Source organism: Leopardus geoffroyi, chromosome D3, assembly GCF_018350155.1.
Source record: "Leopardus geoffroyi isolate Oge1 chromosome D3, O.geoffroyi_Oge1_pat1.0, whole genome shotgun sequence".
In the NCBI taxonomy this organism is placed as follows: domain Eukaryota; kingdom Metazoa; phylum Chordata; class Mammalia; order Carnivora; family Felidae; genus Leopardus; species Leopardus geoffroyi.
In genome coordinates, this window is record NC_059339.1 from 35,124,096 (window position 1) to 35,146,754 (window position 22,659).

At 38.8% G+C, this 22,659-nt stretch overlaps 2 protein-coding genes across 5 annotated transcripts in view; both read right to left on the reverse strand.

Annotated features, from left to right (window-relative positions):
- ANKRD12 (ankyrin repeat domain 12) overlaps window positions 1-13,225 on the reverse strand; it is a 129,864-nt gene extending 116,639 nt beyond the window's left edge. For 2 of the 4 annotated variants that reach the window (XM_045457069.1, XM_045457065.1), the window contains exon 1: window positions 13,118-13,225. The gene's annotated coding sequence lies outside the window, so the exon portion shown is untranslated. Of the gene's footprint in view, window positions 1-12,636; window positions 12,741-13,117 lie in introns of those variants that run through there. The other 2 variants (XM_045457067.1, XM_045457066.1) reach the window with 1 other exon arrangement.
- Window positions 13,226-17,905: 4,680 nt separating this feature from the next.
- NDUFV2 (NADH:ubiquinone oxidoreductase core subunit V2) overlaps window positions 17,906-22,659 on the reverse strand; it is a 31,667-nt gene continuing 26,913 nt past the window's right edge. The window contains exons 7-8 of the mRNA XM_045457072.1: window positions 22,481-22,557; window positions 17,906-18,061 (exon numbers count right to left, since the gene is read on the reverse strand). Coding sequence (XP_045313028.1) covers window positions 17,968-18,061; window positions 22,481-22,557 — 171 coding nt within the window. The 3' untranslated portion in view covers window positions 17,906-17,967. The remainder of the gene's footprint in view (window positions 18,062-22,480; window positions 22,558-22,659) is intronic.

Consider the following 22,659-nt stretch of genomic DNA (forward strand, 5'->3'; position numbering starts at 1 on the left):
ATTTATGGTTTTTAAGTGGCAAAAAGACAGGTTAATTACCACTTGGAAGAATATACCTTACAGAAATATGAGAGCACTAGCACAAAGAGATCACCCAACCCAGGTGCATGTATATAGAGGTATGGATAGGGAATTTCAAGAAGAGGTAACACTAAGATAGAATCCTGAGGATGATCAGCAGGCAGGTAGATACGGACAGGGCTGCAGAGGGAGGATAAGCATGTGCACAGGTATGGACACCCATTCCCACCCAACAAAGCAGGCTACATTGAAAGGATAGCAAAAACCGAAGCACAGTGGGTAGAAAATGAAGCTAAACAAGTGGGAGGAATCACATCACAAAGTACCTTGTGATTGTGTTGTTTGATCTTAATGATGGCAAAAAGCAATTTAAGATTTTTAAAAAGGCATTGACGGGGGCGCCTGGGTGGCGCAGTCGGTTAAGCGTCCGACTTCAGCCAGGTCACGATCTCGCGGTCCGTGAGTTCAAGCCCCGCGTCGGGCTCTGGGCTGATGGCTCAGAGCCTGGAGCCTGTTTCCGATTCTGTGTCTCCCTCTCTCTCTGCCCCTCCCCCGTTCATGCTCTGTCTCTCTCTGTCCCAAAAATAAATAAACGTTAAAAAAAAAAAAAAAAAAAGGCATTGACAACTCAAGTAATTTAGAAAGGTGTTGCTGGTGAAACAATGGAAAACAAACTAAACAGAAATTAGATGAGAGACAAAGAGACCACTTAAAGTATAATCACCAGACTGTGAAGTAGGGAAGAACAGCAAATAAGAACAAAGAGGTTAGAATGACACCCACGTTTCTGGCTCTAGCAGTAGGAAGTTGCTGAAAGTAATTTAATTTAAAAGAAGCAATTAGCATTTTCTGTTGTATTTACTCTAATAATAGCAACTAAACAATATCACAAATTTTTAAAAAGCAAAATTCTCATTACTTTATTAGACAATAATTACAAAACCAGATTAGCGATAAAAAGAGGCTTTTTGACACTGCCAACCATGAGACCATAACAGACCACGTTCTAACAATATATTTAGACTTTTTAAAGAAAATAATACAGGCAGTTGTGTTTACAACGATCTATTTGCCCTAGGTATCTCATATATCTATATATACATTTATTTCCAAAATTGTTAAGATGTATATATAAGATACTCATCTGCACTTGAGAGAGTTGGCATAAATAACTTTTAAAGGTCAAGGATGCTAAAAATGAGCTGTGGAGTTACCGACCTCTTTCTAGCCCTATAGGGTTCTAAATTGTGCAACTTCCACAGACCAGTAGAGGGCTGCAACAGCTCAGAGAAAATGGTTAGGCAGCCTCCCTTGCATCTCTGGCACTGGGAACTGAAAAAATTACCAATGCCTAACACAGGAATCTAATAGGCGCTATGTACTCTCTTCACTGTCAACAGATTCTAAAAGGGGTCAGGAGTAATTCCCCAAATCCTGAAAGCTTTCTAGAAACCTTTGTAATTAAACATTTTGTCACCAGCTCCTTTCTCTTCTGTCAAAATGGTCAAGTGTTGGAGGCCAAGTAAAATCTCACTGACATACAATAATTAGGAAAAAGATTCAGTCAAAGGAGTTAGCAAATCACCACTTCCTTCCAGACTAACCTTCCTAAATCATTTTTGTTGTTAGGTTACTCTTACATCTACTTTATCAATTTTGTTCTGCAAAATAGTACAGTGTTGAAATCTAACTTTCCTTTGCCTAGATTTTAAGGCAGATTTTTACCTCACATATACAATCTTATTTTCATCTCCCCTTGTCAGACCACTCTCAATATACAATATGCAATAAACATGGAAAGGGACCCTGAAGTGAACTTTGAAGAAAAAAACAAAATTACATAGGTCTAGAAAAAAGGGAAAAGTCACTGTTAGGAAGTTCGTGCCAAGAACAAAAAAGGGAGATAAGAATTCCCCCGAGGGAGTGAGGAACTAGATCCAGGAAAAGTGTATTAGGGGGCTTCCACCGAATTTGTAATGTTTAATTCTTAAGCTGGTGATAGGTACCCAGGAGTTCATTATGCTGTTTTCTGTACTTTTTTATTATCTAGTATTTCAAAAGAAAAAAGTTTTGGTATTTTAACTTTGCACCCTCTCCTGCCCCTCAAAAGACATGAGCTGATCTTTGCAACATAAATCTGGTGCCATTCTTTTTTAAAATGTTGGTTTTTTTTATTTTATTTTAATTTTATTATTTTTTTTTTTTTTACTTTTGAGAGAGAGAGAGAGAGAGAGAGGGAGGGGCAGAGAGAGAGGGAGACACAGGATCCAAAACAGGCTCCAGGCTCTGAGCTGTCAGCACAGAGCCCGATGTGGGGCTCAAACCCATGAACCGTGGGATCATGACCTGAGCCGAAGTTGGATGCTTAACCGACTGAGCCACCCAGGTGCCCCAAATCTGGTACCATTCTAAATACTACTCACAGTTTAATTCCAAGTAATGGCCTAACTCACTTTTACTGCTTTCTTTAAAAATGACAGGGCACATACTTTACCTTTAAATGGTAGGACTTTTGTTTAGATAATTCAGTGCGGTTTTAACAGCAGTACATAAATATATGAGAGATTCAGGATAAAGGTCATGGTAATAAAAAAAAACAAAAACAAAAAACAAACCAGAATAGTTTACGAGAATCATTGCTTCTATAATATATGCCTCTGATCCTGAAACGCATCTTTATGTATGCCCACCTTATGCAGTTAAAGGTAGCTAGAATTGGTACGAGAGCAACGCTAATGGAAGAATTAAATTATTTCTAATTTGCATATCACACTTTTCCCACCCTGACCCAACTACAGTGAGTTGTAACACTGCTTCAGGCTAGAGCCAAAATTTATAGCTTCCATATGATTTCACACCAGGGTTGAACTGTTTGGGCTTTATTTCAGTCCTGATCTACTACCTCACTTTTTCTATATCCTGCACACTCTCCAACATTAACCGACTTACTATACCACACACAAGAATTCAAGTAACTACATATTTCAGGGCATTTAAAAGAAAACATGCTCTAAACCTGCTTAGGGTAGTAGTGTGTCTTACTGGTAGCTTTTTTAGCCAGAGAAACTTAGAAATATAAACTGGTTCTCTACCAAGGTATACTGAAAAGAATGATAAGGAGAGAGATAATGGGGGGACCAAAGCAAATCCAATGTATTCTAGTAACTGTAAGACAGTAAGAAAAGCATGGTACTATGAAAACTCCAACCCCAATGGGAAAGAATACATGCATATTTTGCTTTACTTTTAAAAGAAAACATTACTGGGGACACCTGGGTGGCTCAGTTGGTTGAGTGTTTGACTTCAGCTCAGGCTATGATTTCATGGTTCAAGGGGTTCGAGCCCCACGTTGGGCTTTGCACTGACAGCACAGGGCCTGCTTAGGATCTGCTGTCTCCCACTCTCTCCCGGCCCCTCCCCCACTCCTGTTCGTCTCCCTCTCTCCCTCTCTCTCCCTCAAAAATAAACATTAGGGGCGCCTCAGTGTCTCAGTCGGTTAAGCATCCAACTTCATCTCAGGTCATGATCTCATGGTTGGTGGGTTTGGGCCCCGCATCAGGTTCTGTGCTGACAGCTCACAGAGCTTGGAGCCTGCTTCGGATTCTGGGTCTCTCTCTACCCCTCCCTCACTCGCACTCTCTCTCAAAAATAAATAAACATTAAAAAATTTTTAAAAAAACATTATAAAAACTCCTAGATACATAATCACACAAATGTTATAAAGTGGAAAAAAAAGAGGCAAATTCCACTGACTGTATCAATATTAAACAGTTTTATCACAAAGAAATATACTATAAAAATAATGCCAAAATACACAAGTTTAGGACTATTTAAGAATATAATAATTCTACCTCAAACCTGAACTTAATTCCCAAGTCACAGTATTCATAGTATTTTCTGGACAGACCTATTTCAGACCCTGAAAGCATATTCACTAGAATTTAAAATAGGGGCACCCAGGTGGCTTAGTCGGTTAAGTATCTGCCTTCAGCTCAGGTCATGATCTCATGGTTCGTGAGTTCGCACCCTGCATCCGACCCTATGCTGCCAGCTCAAAGCCTGGAACCTGTTTGGATTCTGTGTCTCCATCTCTCTCTGCCCCTCCCCCCTTTGCGTGTGTGTGTGTGTGTGTGTGTGTGTGTGCATGTGCGCTCATGCTTTCTCTCTCAAAAAGAAAATAAACATAAAAAAAAAAGGATTCACAATATAATTTCAAAATGTTTACAGGACCTCTCCCTACTTATGGATCCTTGCTTTAAAAGAACTATCTCTTCAAGCTAAATTTTAAGTTCCACACAGCAGATAAGAGAATGTCTTCTTCGGGTATGTGCTTAGAGCACAAGGACCTAAAACCTTAAAACTTAACAACCTTATCAATGATCTTCTTGTCTCTTACTGAATTTCATGTAATTTTGCTATAATTGTTTTCTAAGAAAATTTGCATTACATTGTTTCCCATCTTGCAAATTCATTTTTCTAAGTTTATTTCCTTTTAGAGAAGAGAACACCCATGGGGGAGGGGCAGAGAGAGAAAGAGAGAGAATCCCAAGCAGGCTCCTGCTGTCAATGTAGAGCCCAATTTGGTGCTCAATTTCTTTAACCGTGAGACCATGACCAGAGCCAAAACCAAGAGTTGGACGCTTAACTGACTGAGCTACCCGGGTGTCCCGCAAATTCATTTTTATTAAGCCCCTCATCCTAGTAAACTCCTGCACTACCCTTCTCCCTGAGTCCTCTTATACTAATCAGACCATTCTCCTGTCACTGGCTTTGGGGTGATTCTTGGTCATTCCATAAGTATGTGATGACTCTACAGTGTGATGAAATTTGGGTGTACAACACTGAACAAGACAGACACGATATACGTCCTTGCAGAGTTTGGTATATTCCTTTTCATAACAACCAGAAAGCAATCTGGATGTTTAAGAATAACGTCTTCCTATTTCACACATTTATGTTCTGCTCATTCAGTGTAAACCCTTAAAAAACACAAAGACTATAATACTGTCTTTGCTTACATTTTCCCAAACATCTGCCTCAACAATGACAAATGCAATGCTGTTCACAGAAACATTTATTTAAAATGTATTAACTGTGGGCGCCTGGGTGGCTCAGTCGGTTGAGCGTCCAACTTCAGCTCAGATCATGATCTCACACTCTGCGAGTTTGAGCCCCGCGTCGGGCTCTATGCTGACAGCTCAGAGCCTGGTGCCTGCTTCAGATTCTGGGTCTCCCCCTGTCTCTGCCCCTCCCCTGCTCATGCTCTGTCTCAAAAATAAATAAAAACATTAAAAAAAAACCTTTTAATAAAAAAAATAAAACGTATTAACTATGAAAAGTTTAAAACCTTCTTTGCTCAACTTGAAAATTGAGAAGTAAAAAGATAAAAATTCCAGTTATTTTCAAATTCAATATCCAGAGATAAACTATCACACTTCAGACTGGATCACTCAAGACCTTTCATTCCTCGTAAAAATCCATAGTCTGTAATGCAAAATAATTATTTTTTACCAAAAGGCTAAAAATTTACTTATTATTTTATCCTTTTTTCTCTTAACATCACCAAATTGTTTGAAGGTGTAGTTCTGTGAGGAAGCAACACAATCACAGATTTAAATCAAATCTCATCTCTAAAACAGGAGTAAGATATGGGGCACCTAGCTGGCTTAGTCTGTAGAGCATGAGTCCCATGTTGGGTGTAAAGATTACTTGAAAATAAAAAAATGAGGGGCACCTGGGTGGCTCAGTCAGTTGAGCGTCCTCGGCTCAGGTCATGATCTCACAATCACAACTCGTGGGTTCGAGCCCTGCATCTGGCTCTGTGCTGACAGCTCATAGCCTGGAACCTGCTTCAGATACTGTGTCTCCTTCTCTGTCCCTCCCTCGCTCATGCTCTGGCTCTGGCTCTCTCTCTCAAAAATAAACATTAAAAAAAAATTTTTTTAAATAAAAATCAGAATGTGATAAACTTCCCAAGGTCACTGTAAGGAGTGCATGAAAAGTTAAGTGGAGGGGCGCCTGGGTGGCGCAGTCGGTTAAGCGTCCGACTTCAGCCAGGTCACGATCTCGCGGTCCGTGGGTTCGAGCCCCGCGTCAGGCTCTGGGCTGATGGCTCAGAGCCTGGAACCTGTTTCCGATTCTGTGTCTCCCTCTCTCTCTGCCCCTCCCCCGTTCATGCTCTGTCTCTCTCTGTCCCAAAAAAATAAATAAATGTTGAAAAAAAAAATTAAAAAAAAAAAAAAAAGTTAAGTGGAGAGCCTGTTATCAACTGTAAAACACTTGTAATTATGCCTGTATCAGTCAAATGGTACTTCATAATGAATTAGGAGTTAAATGTGAGACTCTAGTTTTCCCCTATGCTCCAAGAATTCTCACTGTTTTCTGGTGCTTCCTCCCTAACTACTGAGTTCACAAAAGCTATAGGCAGAAGAAATTCTTGGATTAGAAATAATTAAAGAGCCCAGAGAGTTATCATCTCAATAAGTTATCATCTCAATAACTTTCAAATACCAAACTTAAAATTAATAGTATGGAGAGAGTCGGTTTCTTCTGGGGTTTGCCAAAAGGATGTAAAATGCAAGTTTTCATTCAAATGATAAATTAGAAAAAATATTTGTAACATAGATTAACAATCTCTAACATACAAATATCCATAAAGAGAGATTAGAGAATCGTTAACTCTTTTATTGTAGGTTTTTTACTTTAATAATAAGCATATGTTAATTCTGTAATTTAAAAACACTAATGAAAGTGTTTTAAAAATTGTTTAAATGGGGTGCCTGTATGGCTCAGTTGGTTGAGCATCCGACTTCGGCCCAGGTCATGATCTCACGGTTTGTGAGTTCGAGCCCCATGTCGGGCTCTGTGCTGACAGCTCAGAGCTTGGAGCCTGCTTCAGATTCTGTGTCCCCCTCTCTCTCTCTGCCCCTTCCCCACTCATGCTCTGTCTCTCTTTCTCTGTCAAAAATAAACATTAAAAAAAAATTGTTTAAAAAAAATAAAAAATAAATAAAATAAATAAAAATTGTTTAAATTCTTGATTGCCATTTCTAGAAGTTTTCAGTAAGAAGGAACAAAGAGAAAAATGGCCAAGGATATGAAGTGTTAATTCACACAAGGGAAAATGCAAATGATGTATTAGCTAATGATCCAAATTCCTGTAGCTAAAATCAGTATTCATACCATAATTAAAGACAAAAGCCTTGAAATTGAAGTGGTATACTTAAATCAACTAACACAAATTTAAATTGTCAACCAACAATAGATAGGTAATGTTTTCTTCACTGGGTGTTTGCAAAAGCAGGGGAACATCAGTGTATGAAGGGGAAGGAGGAGCCATGAAGGAGGAAAAAGGACAAAAGAAAGGAAGAATGAGTAAGCCAATCTGCTGTCAAACATTCCTGTTTACTTTCAATGATAAGAGGACAAACAGAAACTCAGTAAAAAGGTATTTTTTGTTCTGTTCAAATTCAGCTTAAAGAGAACACTCATCATCATTCTTGGGATGTTTTAATGAAATCTGGAAGACAGGGTTAACTTCTGAAGGTTGAATAACCACCACAGGACGATCCGCCTCATTATAAATCTATGAATTAGGTTGATCATAAGAAAATTCTTCTCTAAGTAACAAACTTACATTTATACAGCACTTATAAATTTCAAGTTAGTTCTTGAGTCTAGTACTCAAGATATCTAAATATCTAAAGTTAGAGATACTCTAATGACAACTTTTTGAAGTATTTTCATAAGTAGATAGTATCTCCTCTCATCATTGATTAAAATAACATATGCAAGTATCTAACAGTGCCTCAAGTACAGAAGCTCAATAAAAGTTCTTTTCCTTCATCACCAAATAACTTTCAAATACTCAAACTCTGATAAAAAAGGACTTTAACTCAGAGGTTGCACGACTTAGTATTTAGAACAATTTAGCATTTAGAACAAGAGAATGTAACAAGGCTTTCTTCCTAATTGTAATACTTTTGTTCAAATTAAGGTAGGAAACATTTTGTAAAATTTTAATGTTCTCATTTGTCTTCAACATCATTAACTATCACCACAAGTTAGTAAAGTGGTATAAAGAATGTTTTAGTATTTACTTCTACCCTGCTTAAGTTTCAGAAGAGGTATAACAAAACAGAAAGAAAGCTGTATACGATGTGCCTTTGGTGGAAAAGAAAATAAAAAGTACGGTAGGTGTGCTTCTCCTCTCTTCCTTTAGATGTACTAATGCTTCTCTTTAGTGAGTGAATTTCAAAAGTCTAGCATTTTGCCAGGGAATTTTAATCTGGATCCTATCCATGGTTCAACATCATCAGCTTACCTAATGTTTTGCTGATCTCAGAGTAGTTGTGAAATTCAAAGGATCTCACATAAAAAGTATTTCATGAACTACAAAGCATCGTAATTCTTACGTACTACTGTATCCTGAGTCAAAATAGATTACTTCTAGGGAGAGAGAACCACACATACGTGGTTTCTGTTCTCCATTAGAATTCAGGAGGCAGACAAAACTCCCATGTAGGAGAAGAACAATCTGAAATCTGAGAAGCTACAAGATTCTCTCACACACCTCTTTCAAGCAACAAAGTAGTTTAAAAATATGATATTCAGGGAGTCTGGCTGGCTCAGTTGGTACAGCATGCGACTCTTGATCTCAGGGTTCTAAATTCCAGCCCCACACTGGGTTCAGATATTACTTAAAAATAAAAATAAAGCTTTAAAAATGAAGAAAATATGATATCACTAATATTTCTGGTATTTCCCCCAATTATGGCCCAAATACAAACCGAAAACCAGAAGAGTAGACTATTACATATTTGAAACAATTTTAGTGCAATAGCAAACATAAAGTCAACGGCCAAAGAGACAATTTTTTAAATGCCAAAGAAAAAGAAATTACTTCCACTCTCTAACTTGCAGCTCCATAATTTGTCTCTTCTACTTATCTCAATTTGGAAGCATTTCTGTGTTTAACTTAATTTTCTAAGAACTTAAGAGTCTGAACTTCTTAGAATTTTGGAGTCTCTCACTAATAGGAAAACCTATTGGGTGCTATTTTCTAACCTGCACAAATTTTCTATTGCTGGATCTATTCCTTTACAAAAGTCCTAAATGAGTTTGGTTGGTGATCTTTTTCCTATAGTAACTATGATTAAAATGTTTCTTTAGAAAAATGGCATCGATATCAAGGTGGAGTTTGTTAGAATCACCTCTTAGAACATTAAAAACTGTAGTCCTTCTGTAGCTAGGGAGATTAATTTGCTTCTGACAACATAAAAAAAACCCAACAGTTACCTCAGCATCTCACAAAAAGGCTTTCTGCCTACCTTCCAAGAATCTCATAAGGCATTTACTTTCTTCTTGTTTTTTTTGACCAACACAGTAGAAGGTAGAATAGCTGGCCTCCAGATATTTTCACAAAATCTGAAATTAAAGAAACTCTGCCTCAAAACTTTTCAAAATCAGTTAAACACTCTTAATTAGAGGCAGAGCACAAACAAATGATTAAGAATGGGAACAATACGGTCTGTCACTTTTTTCAGGTCTATGAATATATACACATCGCATAATAGTTCAAAGCCTTATTATCCTGGCCATATGTTAGAATAATAGTAGTATCTGTTTAACAAGATTATTTTGAAAATTATCTTAAATATTTCACTTAGAACTTTGAACATTCTAAGTGCTTAAGAAGTATTTATCATAATCTTCAAACTCAAGATCACAGGTAAAATATGTAATACTACAATAAACAATATTACTATATTGGTTTCCAGTATTATCAATTCAAAGCACTAGAAGCAAGATCTTTAAACAGCAAAAGCCAACAAACAAAAACTCACTTTTACATATTTAACATTAACATTTCTACATATTTAGATCTACAAGATAACCTTAACACCAACCATTCAAAGCTGAGTTTACAAAGGAAATTATCTCCTGTTATTGCCATATGTGGAAACTAGCAACAGACAAATTAACATTGCAACTAAGACACTTTCACTATTACTTTTAAAAAGCCACTGTTAAAGAAACAGATTATGCATGCATGAGTGTAAATGAGAATATTTTCAAATGCTATATGGAGAAACTTCATATTCTCCAGAGGAAGTCAGGCTCTAACAACTGCAATATTTAAAATGTTCATAAGAGGCTTTACTAAGATTAGATCTAAGTGGGGATCAGAAAATGTATCTACAGGGAGTTATAATCTGTAAAACAGCAGGTGCTGGAAACAATAAAGCTAAGGCTAAGCAAAAACCTAGGGATCTAGACACCTTGTTACACAGATATTTGAAAATATCACCACTTTTTATATGTATAAAAGTTTACAATATACCATGTGCTTTTCATATGTAACCACATTTATTCCATCCCTGTAAATTATGTAGGAAAATGACTTTTTGTAGATTAAGAAGGTCCTGAAAGTTAATGCAATTTGTCAAAAACCACAGTTAGGAAGTGATAAATCAAGAATTTTTACTTTTAAATCAAAAATTTTAACTGAGGCTTTCTTGCTTATATTTCAATATTCTTTCCAGTACTCCAAAAAACTACTTCTTAAAGGAGCAAATTAGCATTTTCACAGAAAGGAATCTCTAGGCCCAAACCACAGACTTTTTGGACTAGGTTGTACTGACTTATGTAAGTTAGTTCACTTTAGTAGGACTTTATTTTCTCATCCGTAAAATGAGAAAATCTGAAGTCCCTTCCAGTTCTAAGGACAAATTACCATGACTCTACCCTTTACACAATACATTTTACAAATACATTTTGATGTTAATTTTAGAAACTCCAAGTAACAAAGTAGTGTGTGAACAGCTCTTAAACAAACTATTGCAATTATTAAACAAATTCTTCATGCCTTTCTGATAAATGTTGCTTCAGTATCAAGTTTATATACAGAAAACAGTCTAAACCTCTTATGGACTATGATGGAAGCAATCTCATAAATCATTCTCTTTTTAGACTGAAATAATGCTCTTAAAACAGGAGAATGAAAAAATTTACCAGTCAATACCAACAAATTGAACATTTTTACTATTATTCTTATTCCTTAGAATAAAAACCTCTTTTCCAACAAAGTGTTTTTCAAATAGCCCACTGACTACCATTTTCTACAATCTACCTCAAAAGAATATCACACTTTCCAAAAACTTCTATAGGATTATATATATATATATACACACATACACATATATACACACACACACATATACACACACACATATATATAAACACCTTGATAAAAACATCTTCCTTTTAAATTCATTCTACTGAGTAGGCACTTGTCTCCAAACAAAATTCAACTGTTTTCCCCTTCCCTTGATATTCAAGAACTAAAACCAGAGACTGAACATATTTTTTCACCTACCTAAGTTCTTTCCTCATCAGAATATTTTAGTTCTCTCTATTCTATCTCAAATACTCCTCATGGAATACACACCCCAAGATTTTCACTTTCCCAGCTCTGCTTGCTCGTTAAACCATACTAAACAACTATGGAAATCACAGAGACAAAAAACATTAAAGGTACCCTGTTTCTTTTTTTTTTTTTAACTCTTTACCTTCCATGAATACCCCTTAATACTCAGATTTTAGTTCCCTTTAACACCTTGCATGCCCCTAAAATAGAACACATCCCTGAATAGCTTGACTTTAGTCAAGGTGGCTGCATACCTTCCTTTAAAAGACTAAATTTAACTGGTACTTGTGTTAACTATAAAAGATCTTTAAGAAGTAAAACCTTTTCCTCTTGCCTATCATCTCCTGGAGAGACATGAATCTTTATTTTTTGCGTTTAGCTCAAATATAATGACTTGATCTTATACAGTCAACACTATCTCATTTTGTTTTTAAGCCACTTGGCACCAATAGAGCATATGTTCTGCCAGTTCTGAGCTAATCTCCAGGAAAGCCTTTGTACAATGATTGAAGAAACTGAAACAGATCAGTGCCCGAGATTCTGAACAGCCTACTTGAGCATATGTTTTTAATAAACAGTCAATTTATTTTAGAATAGCTATTTTACCAGTTCACCTTCCTTCATAATTTACGTAAACCAATTTTAAAATTAAAAAGGAGCACATGACTAAGAACACAGGTTCATTTCAACTTCGGGATTACAGATAATTCCAAGGCTTTACACATCACTGAATCTGCAACCCATTTCACCCGCGGGTGTCCGGTGGAAATTACAATGTCAAAGAGTACACAGCTTAAAATGTTTCCTACGGTTTCAACTGGTGCAATAGTGTTAACTTCCCATCCCAAACTGTTTCTTACTGTTATTATTAAAACAGCTGTCAGCTGGGCTTCGGTAACCTCTTTGTACAACCGTTTATTCAACGCTTTGGGATCCTTGAGGATGCGTCACACCATATTACCCCTCAAAATGAGATCTAAGAATCTGACGTGCTCCAAGGGTCTACGAACACCATTCGAATGGGCACTTGCAGAACGATGAAGAGAACCCATTGCCCAATGCGGCAAGGACAGAGTACACTGGCATTTAAGACAGAACTGCAGCGTGCCGCTCTCCTTTCCCTTGAGACTATCAAAGCGGCAATTTCCCTTCTCCCTTTCATCTTCCTCTCCCCCTGACCCCGGTACCTCCGATGCTCTCTCCAGGAGGGGCCGCAGCGGTCTCCCGCGGCCGCGCCCGCACCCTGGCTCACGGCGGGCCGGCGGGCGCGCGCGACGGGCCGGGCGCGCCCCCACCCCCGCCCAGCCCCGCCCCGCCGGGTCCGGCCGCAGCACGCCGGCGGCGCCCTCTCGGGCCGCGCACACTCGCACACTCGCACGCACACGCTCCTCCCGGCCCCGCCATGTTCCGGGAGGCGGCGGCAGCCCAGCCCCGGGCGCGGCGGCGGCGGGGAGGGGGGGGGGGGTGCCCCGCCGAATTCCCCCGCACCACCGCCCTGCTGGCGGCTCCCGGCCGCGCCGCAGCTTCTCAGGACTCCTGGAGGGGCGGCGGCGGGCGGAGCGGACCCGCGCCGGGGCCACTAACGGCCTGTCACTGTCAGGCCGGCGGCACCTTGGGCTGGGCCTGGCCTGGCGGCACGAGACAGGGTGGGCAGGGCGCGTCCCCTACCTTGCTCTGATGAGGGGAGACGGGAGCAGCGCAGAACTGAGGGGTCTCCTCCCAGGCGCCGGGTACGGGGCTCGAAACCGCGCCCCTCCTTCCTCCTCGCCTGTCGCCACGCCCCCCTCACCCTCACGGACCCAAGGCACTAACGGCGCAGGAGGGTTTACCCCCTGAACGAGTGCCTCGGTGTTGCCGTCGCTGTCGTTGTCTTCGTCGCCGCTGCAACCGCCACGAACGCCGCGGAGGCCGGGCTTGAAAACATCTCCGGTCTCCGTCCGTCTCTCACCACAGCCTCCTCGCTCCCAGGACAGCGCCGCCCGGCGATTGGCTGCGACATAGGCACGTGACTCCACGGGCACGGGACGGGCGGCGTGACCGCCCCGCCCCCGGCGCCCGCCCGCCCCTTCCGCCAGCCCCTCCCCGCTACCCCGCCGCTCTTTCAGTTCTACGGAGAAGCTTCCCGAGCCGCGGGGCGGGTGCAGTCGGAAGGTACCAAGTGGGAGGCGGCGGGGGTGTAGGCCGGAACTCCTCTACGTGCTCGTACCTCCCGCCACCTCACCCAGGTGTTACCGTCTTCCTCCGCCGTCACCGGCCCGAAAAGAGAGGGGAAAATCTGGGGGTGAGCTAGAAAGCAGAATAGGCTCCGCTGACGCTGCCAGGACGACGGGTTCTGCGGTCGCTTTTTGTGGCGACCATGGCAGTGGATGTGACTGGAAACTTCTGGAAATGGCGGCGGCGGCGAAGAGGCTGGACATGGAGTATTCACATACTCTGTTATTTTTGCAGATCGGGTGGGAGAGTTTGTGAGGTCGAACCCGGGAAGATAGGTCTAAAGGCAGAGGCGGGGAGTCAGCCCCCTAAACTCCTAGCTGCGAACGGCCAGCCCCAACGTGTTCGGAGACGCGGGGCGCGGCTGGGCGCCCACGTCCACGCCGCAGTGCGCTTGCGCGCCGGCTGGGCAGCACCTGCGTCGGAACCCGCGGGACGGGGACGCTAGCCGGAGTTCGGCCGGGCAGCGACGCGCCCGCCCTCACCTGCGCCAGCTGGGGCCCCAGTGCCAGTTTTGAAAGCACCTTAATGTACACCTGCAGCGGGGATATGGCGAACCCCAGGATATACTCTCTCCCATTCACACTTTCGAGTAACCATTTTAGAGAAACAAGTACCTTTCTCCATATCCGAGATAGTATTTGAGGGGGAACTAGTCAGATACTGGAGTAGAGTGCGTGAGGAAAATTTACGGTCTTGGCTTACCAGCAGCGGGAACTTACTTCGGATGCTTTTTATTTACATCGAGGTTAGTCTGCGACGGTTCGTACACGCCTCTGTTTAACCACCAAGGGGGTTACATAATCAGAGGGAAACCATTTTATTGACTAAACTTCTGGACGCTTTTTATTTACATCGAGGCTAATCTGCGACAGTTTAGGAATGCCTTTAACCACTAAAGGGGGTTTACGCATTGGACGGAAACCACCTTCCTCATTGTTAATATTGGCCTTGCCATATTAAGCTGTCATTTACAACTACAGCACGTATTTGTGACTTAATGGAGTTACAGGTTTATGTCACTAATCACAGTTTTGACACTTTAGACTTGACACAACATTAAATCTCAACAAATTATATAAAGCATAAACTTGCACTTTTCCCTTCCTAGGTTCCTGATTTCTCCCACCTATAAAACATTAGGTTCAATATGAATAGTAAATGAGCACTTTATGGCTATAGGTGGAATACTGTTACCTTTAATATGCGTTATTTACGGCATGAAATACAGAGATCCACTAAAAATTTCACCAACTCTGCCATCTCTTCAAGTCATTGAGTTCTCATTTTACTGTCAAAGAAAGTCCATTAGTATTGATGGTAATGGCAATTGCTATTTCTATAGCAGTTTCTATAGTGCCTCACTTCAGAATTGAAACGTAGCTAATCTTTAATTTGCTCAAGCAAATTAACCATAATTTGTGGCAACTACACGTACAACCTTATTAAAATCACTGAATATATGAAAGATTCATAAGGCATTGGCTACACTCGATGGGACACTACCTGTAGAAGAGCTCATTGTAGAATTCAGCTGCAAAAACATTTCCTAATGAAGCCCCTATTTATACGTGGTAAATGACATATTAGCTATAATTTATTTTCCTTTTCAATGTGAAACTAGAAATGTAAATCAAGACATAATCATTATAGATATTACGGATAATGGTCTCAAGAAAAGTCTGAAGAAAACCATATCTACAAGCTAGTAGGTTAGTAAGCTGCTAATTAAGACTTTTAATTGTATATCCCTGCCTTTTGTTGGCTCAAGTCCTGGAATCCATCTTCAGCAAATGGGTAAAATACCTATTTTCAGAATAGGACCAAACAATCAAGGACTACAAGCATTAAACCTCAGTCTTAGCCAAAGTTAAGCAGGCACTTAAAGTGTGCATACAATTGACTTTTTTTTTTTTTTTTTTAAGTTTATTTGACAGGGAGAGAGACACACCACGCGTGGGGAAGGGGCAGAGGGACTGTCAAAACGGAGCCTGCTGGGGGGCCCAACCCACCAAACCAAATCGTGAGATCATGAACCAAGAGTCAGATGCTTAACCCACTGAGCCACCCAGGCTCTCCACAGCTGACTCTCGAACAACATGGGTTTGAACTGCATGGGTCTACTCATATAGAACTTTTTTTGAGAAGTTCCGTATTAAAATGTATTTTATTTTTAACCTTTTCTGTAACTTTATTATAATACAGTATATATAATACATATAACATAGAAAATATGTGTTAACCAACTATGTTACCACTCAACAGTAGGCTATTAAGTTTTGGGGGAGTCAAAAGTTACATGAGGATTTTCAATTTGGAGAGAGGTGGGTTGGTGCTCCAACTTCCTTCCACTCCCTCGCACTGTTCAAGAGTCAACTGTATTTGGTATCTGTATCAGAAGCCATTCTGCAAAATTTACCTTCCCACCAACTTACTTAGTTCTTCACAACTTTAGAATCAACTATCTTTATGTTTTGCTACATTACATCCAGATATATCAGATCATTCAAAAACTCCTGCCGTATTTCAGGAAGATGAATGTAATAAAAGTATAATCTCAGATCATAGCTTATCATATGACTTAGTCTATATGTAATACCTTTGCAGTGAAAACTCTTACATAACTGTTATTATGTGCTGTAGGATTTTCTGGAGCAGTGACCCCATCCAGTTACAGCAAGTAATTCTGAGCAATCAGTAGCTTTCACTACCAACTTTCAGTAGTTGCTACAAAAAAACTGGTATTAGATCCTTTGTCATTAGGGAGAATGATACATTGATTTATTTTTATTATTAAACAATAGTAAGATTTCCTCCTCAAATACCCTTTTTAAAAAAAAGCAGAGCTAGGAACTGAGAAGAGGAAATGAGGGAGCAAGTGATGGTAAACACACAAATGATGCCTAACTCTCCCTACAGGTTTGAGAAATAGGCCAGGATACAGCAGTCATCTCTGAAAACTGGCAAGGAAATTTTAATCAGTGTGTTCACATACATTTTGAAACCATGTTGGATTACTGTAATAAAATTTTACCTGGCGTTTTTAAAAGCTAATCAGGAAACTATCATTTAAACCGGTATTCTTATATTAAAATTGATACAATTTTTAAGAGAAATAGGCAAAAAGATTAAGCAAGACTCAAAATCCTAATATATACTGATACAATACAATGTAACTGATGATGTAAGAACTACAGAATATGTTTTGATAATGGTATAATATTATGTCTGTAATTATAATGACTGAAAGTTAATTTTCTAGTTCTAAAATATTACATAAAAATTGATAATCAGTGCATATCCTTAATATGTCTTTGTTTTTTCACCCAGTATCTGAAGCTTCCCCACTCCTAACTTTTTTCCGAGTAAAAACACAACAAAACAAAAAATGTCAACATAGAAGGCATTTTTACAAAAGTCAGTAGAAAATCAAGAGGATAGAAGAGAGGTATTTTCATTGTGTTACCTTTCTATGCCACTTGTGTAACTACTGTTATTGTTTACCCTCTCAGGTAAAAATAAAAACAAATTTTTAAAGATCTTCTTGAAAATGATATTTTTAAGCATCATAATTACTATTACTGACTGATTAATCTGTCATAAGAGCAGCCAAACAATGACTTTGAGAAATTCTGAAACAAGCTATAAACATTTTTTTTCAACTTGCAACTAATGTACAATAGCTAGTTTCTTGAACTGGATATAATAATACACAAAAGGTTTTATCCTTCGTTCTACGTTGAAATATGCATTCAACCAGAATCTATTTTGTTTATTGACTGCTCTTTCCAACTCAGACTGTATGTGCAGTATACAATAATATCAAAGTATTTTCTACCGTCCTTTTATAAAAATGATAAACAGTACTTCTAGAGACAACTACTTTATCCTCCTTACACCTACAGTCTGCTTGAGGTGTCACTTACCAGTTGGAAATACAGTAAAAACTGTATGCTGTAAATATAAAAATGTTTTCTGTAGAAAATCATTTTAAAACTTGGCTATAGCTAAAGATGGAAAAGCAAAATATATGTGAAATTCACAATAACCTAATATTATTGATAAAAGTGACCTGACATTTGAAAATGGAAATACTGGAATGACTGTTAACTAGATTATGAGATACTGTCTTCAGAGTTAGCCATAGATAGCAAAAGACTTTAAAATGGTACTAAGTATTAACATGACACTCATAGCAGCAAGTTGCTAGGTATACACCATGAAATGAACAAATAATATAAAAAGTTTATGTAGATAGAAGATTCATGTTTTATTCCTCCTGGAACATATTTACAGTTGAATATAAATTAAAGTCCTGCTTGCACACCAAAGCCAGGTCCTTTGGGTGGTTCAGTCAAAGAGGTAAGACCTCCAGCTGGCTCACAAGAGAAGCGTCCACTCCTGAAAAGAAAAGTAACATTAAGTTGACTATTAATAACTACCATTTATAAATCTTTACTTAAGAAAATAACTGTTACCTTACAAAGTAGGTAACTATTTTTCACCCAAGAATTAGCATGGATTATTTAACTCAAACATTTCAACTGCTGCAAGATTTTCTAAACTTAAGTATGAAAATGGACGTATCCAAAACTCACCATAAATATGAAAGATATAAAAGTAACACGTTACTAGTAGTTCCCATTTATTCAAGAGCGTACATATATTATTAGCTCATTTAATCTTTACAACAATGCCATGAGTCAAATGATACTGGCCTTATTTTACAGATATAGAAACCAAGGCTTAGAGGAGATCAGCATCTGCCCAAGGATCAGAGCTAAGAACTGCAACATAACAAACCCAGAGGACATTTTATTCTTTTTATATTTGAATTTTATTTAAACTGAATTTTATTTTAAATTGAGATCTACCATAGTGAACAGAAGGGAAAACAAATTTATACATATGTTTGGAAGTCAACAGAGGAATTGGAAGGAAATGGGAATCTGAAGATTTAGGAGGGTATCCTTGAGGGGCAGTGAAAAGTAAGTCTATTTCTATTCATGTTTTTAAAAGCTCTATCAGTAGTAGTAACTTTTCAAAAACAGGTTCCAGACTAGGGTGGCTACCACAGCCACAAAGAAAACAAGAACAGGTCCTTAATGCAGCACAGAGGTAGAAGAACCTGTCTTTTTTTCACCCCCACACATACTTTCCCAAGTAATCACTCAACTCTGCCCCTGTCTGACCTCCATTGCTAGAGCCCAGCTCAGCACCTCCTCCTATTTCACCCTTCCTATTCCCTACTTTGTTAATTTACCTTGTTCCTGCCATATATTTTAGCTAAAGAACTGTTCAATTTATATCTTTTTACTCCTTGCTTTGCCCTTTAAATTCTGTCATCAATCTTACAAGGGTCTTTTTACAGCCACAGGAAATTATTTTTTGTTCAGGGGACAGAACAATGATACCACGTTAATAATGTTATGATCTTTTAAGATATTACATTACACAGTGCAAGTAACTAAGTAGTATATTGTAATGAAGAGTGCCTACAAAGTCAGAAATTAAGTATTATTTGCATTACAAGTTCACTGTGAAAATGAGATAAAAAAACAGTCACTATTAGGTCGTGTGAGTGGCTCAGTCAGTTAAGTGTTCAATTCTTGATTTAGGCTCAGGTCATAATCTCACAGTTCATGAGATCGGGCCCCATGTTGGTCTCTCTGCTGACAGTGCACAGAACCAGCTTGGGTTCTCTCTCTCCCTCTCCCTCTGCCCTTCCCCCACTCGTGCCTCTCTCACAAAATAAATAAATAAACATAAAAACAAAACGTCACTGTGAACTGACAGAACCTAAAACTAATGTAGGGTAAGTGGCAAAATGAGATCAAACTTTAATAAAAAACAGTATTTGGCTTTGTAAATTTTTTACGTTAACTAGTAACACAGGTATACCTGCTGCTCTTTAACTGCCAATGAAATAATTATTCTGGAAAACTTTCTTCCCTTTACTAAGTCCCCTCTACGGTTTAAGCTCATCTACCTTCTTTACCAACACAAAGGACCAATTAGGAAGATTATAAAAACTGAGGTTTTTGAGAACAATAAATGAGAGAATTAATCATGCACACTGAACTCTTCAAGAAATTATGGATTTTTATATAAGAAAGTAATTTCAAGAGTAATCTGGTCCATTTTCCTAGTTGTTCCGTAAATTACAGTCCTATGACATACTTAAGGGGGAGAAAAGGTTTCAATGGTCTGTTATACCTGCCAACTTTCTCCTTCCCTCACCCTTCACAAAATGCACAAAAAAAAACAAAAAAAAAAAAACACACACAAAAAAAACAAAACGCTATAAAGGCTGTTACAACCTCTGGTAAAGCCCACAAATTGTCTTTAATCTACTAATCTCATCTCTCTCCCCATTTTATCTGTAAATATGCCTCAGAACACCAGACAGGCAGCAATCTAGCCCTCCCATTCACGATTTACACTAGGGCTTTCACTTCATAAAAAACATCTGCTTTATGCATTATACTTAAAATGCCATCTATTAATTACTTTGTTCTCATTACAACTTAAAAGGTAAATCTGGTTTTTCAGCCATCCCAACACGATTTGTAATTCATCATTTTAAACTCATTTATCTTCTAGAAAACTTGACCTTTCTGTACATTGTTTATGGCTTAAAAGTACTTTTTAGGGGCTCCTGGATGGCTCAGCTGCTTCAGTGTCCGACTTCACCTCAAGTTGTGGGTTTGAGCCCCACACCAGGCTCTCTGCTGTCAGCCTGGGACCTGCTTTGGATCCTCTGTCTCCCTTTCTTTCTGCCCCTCCCCCACTTGTGCTCTCTCTCTCTCTCAAAAATAAACATTTTTTTTAAAAAGGTACTTTTTAAAGAAAAGGTACTTAATGAAAGTTTAATGCTTATCTTTTTAATAATGCTGAGATATATCCACTAATGCCCACTACTTTTGATATAAAACAACAAAAATGGGGGCGCCTGGGTGGCTCAGTCAGTTAAGCGTCCAACTTCAGCTCAGGTCATGATCTCACAGTCCGTGAGTTCGGGCCCCAAGTCAGGTTCTGTGCTGACAGCTCAGAACCTGGAGCCTGCTTCGGATTCTGTGTCTCCCTCTCTCTCTGCCCCTCCCCACTCATGCTCTGTCTCTTTCTGTCTCAAAAATAAATAAAAACATTAAAAAAATTTTTTTAAAACAACAAAAATGACTTTACATTCTAGACTTATCCGTCAGCAATGACCTATGTTTATATATGCATTGTAGCCTACCTATATATTTTTACATCTCATAATATCTGCATCCCATAGAATTCTGCAAATTTTAAGATATCTTTAGAAAACTATGAAGAATTCAAATTGGACTTAAAATTAATTTTATTAAAATTTTTTTTTAATGTTTGTTTATTTTTGAGAGAGAGAGAGAGACAGACAGACAGAGTTCAAGAGGGGAAGGGCCAGAGAAAGAGGGAGAAACAGAATCTGAAGTAGGCTCCAGGCTCCAAGCTGTCAGCACAGAGCCCGATTGATGCGGGGTTCGAACTCACAAACTGCGAGATCATAACCTGAGCTGAAGTCGGATGCTTAACCGACTGAGCCACCCAGGCGCCCTGGATTTAAAATTAATTTTAGCTAACCCATACCAAAAAACAACTTCTATCTCTTAATTAGTATTTTTTTTTCTATTTTTTAAAATTTTTTATTTATTTTTGATAGAGAGAGAAACAGAGTGCAAGTGGAGGAGGGGCAGAGAGAGTGGGGGAGACACAGGATGTGGAGCAGGCTCGTCTCTTGAGCTGTCTGCACAGAGCCCAACGCAGGACTCGAACTCAGACTGTGAAACCATGACCTGAACCGAAGTCGAATGCTTAATCAATTGAGCCACCTGGCACCCCATCTTAATTAGTAATTAATAATTGAGAGCAGGTTTAGAAGTTATTTTCAGTACTTAAAGAAAAATGAAAATAACAGAGCGCGTGGGTGGCATCCAACCTCATCTCAGGTCATGATCTCGCAGTTTGTGGGTGCAAGCCCTGCGTTGGGCTCTATGCTGACAGCTCAGAGCCTGGAGCCTGCTTCAGATCCTATGTCTCCCTTTCTCTCTCTGCCCCTCCCTGACTCTCACACTCTCTTTCTCTCAAAAATGAATAAACATTAAAAAAATTTTTTAAAAAATTAAAATAACAATCTTAGCACAAAAATTTAACTAATGTCAAAATAAAGTATTGTCTTACCATCAGTTTAATATTTCCTTTCTAGCGATCATTTACTAAAAATATAAAAAAGCAGTTCCAAACCACTTATAGACCTGAATCTTTTATTGATTTTGGCTAGGGCAGACCTGGTAATGGTACTCCAAAATCAGGTACTGTTGAACCAGTTTAATTGTTCTGGTTACTCAATGACTCACAATGAGCACCTGTTTTATGTATCTGAGCAGAGAGCTTTGTTATAAAAATACTAATAAAAAAAGAACTAGCCAGCTTTGGTCAATTTAAAGAATAACTATACTTTGGTTATTACTATCACTGCAGTCTCTTTCATTATACTATATATGCAAGAAATTAACTTGAGGAAGGAAAAGAAAAGTTTGTTTTCTGATACAATGGAATAGATTTCTATTTGTTAGTAAATTTCCCTTCTCTCTAAATATTCAAGTAGGTACCAGAGGATTATCTGATAGGGTTTTAGAGGGGGGGGAAAAAAAAACAAAACTTGTTTTAGATGACAAGTTGGTTTTGATACTATCCAAAGCACCTGACAACTCCTATGAACACATGGAATAAAATTTTAAAATGAAGTTTACATTAGGTTAAGCCATTAAAATTTATTTTATAGAAATAAAAGCATACCTTGGCCCAGGTTTTGGAATTTTGCCAGCTTTGAGCTCGTCAATAATTTCTTCAATATCCTTAGGTGTCAGATCCTCCTAAAAAAATAAATAAATAAAAGTCATATTAAAATTATTTCCTACTACTGAAATCTGTGTAAATTTTAAATAATAAAATAACAAATACAATTAAAACACATA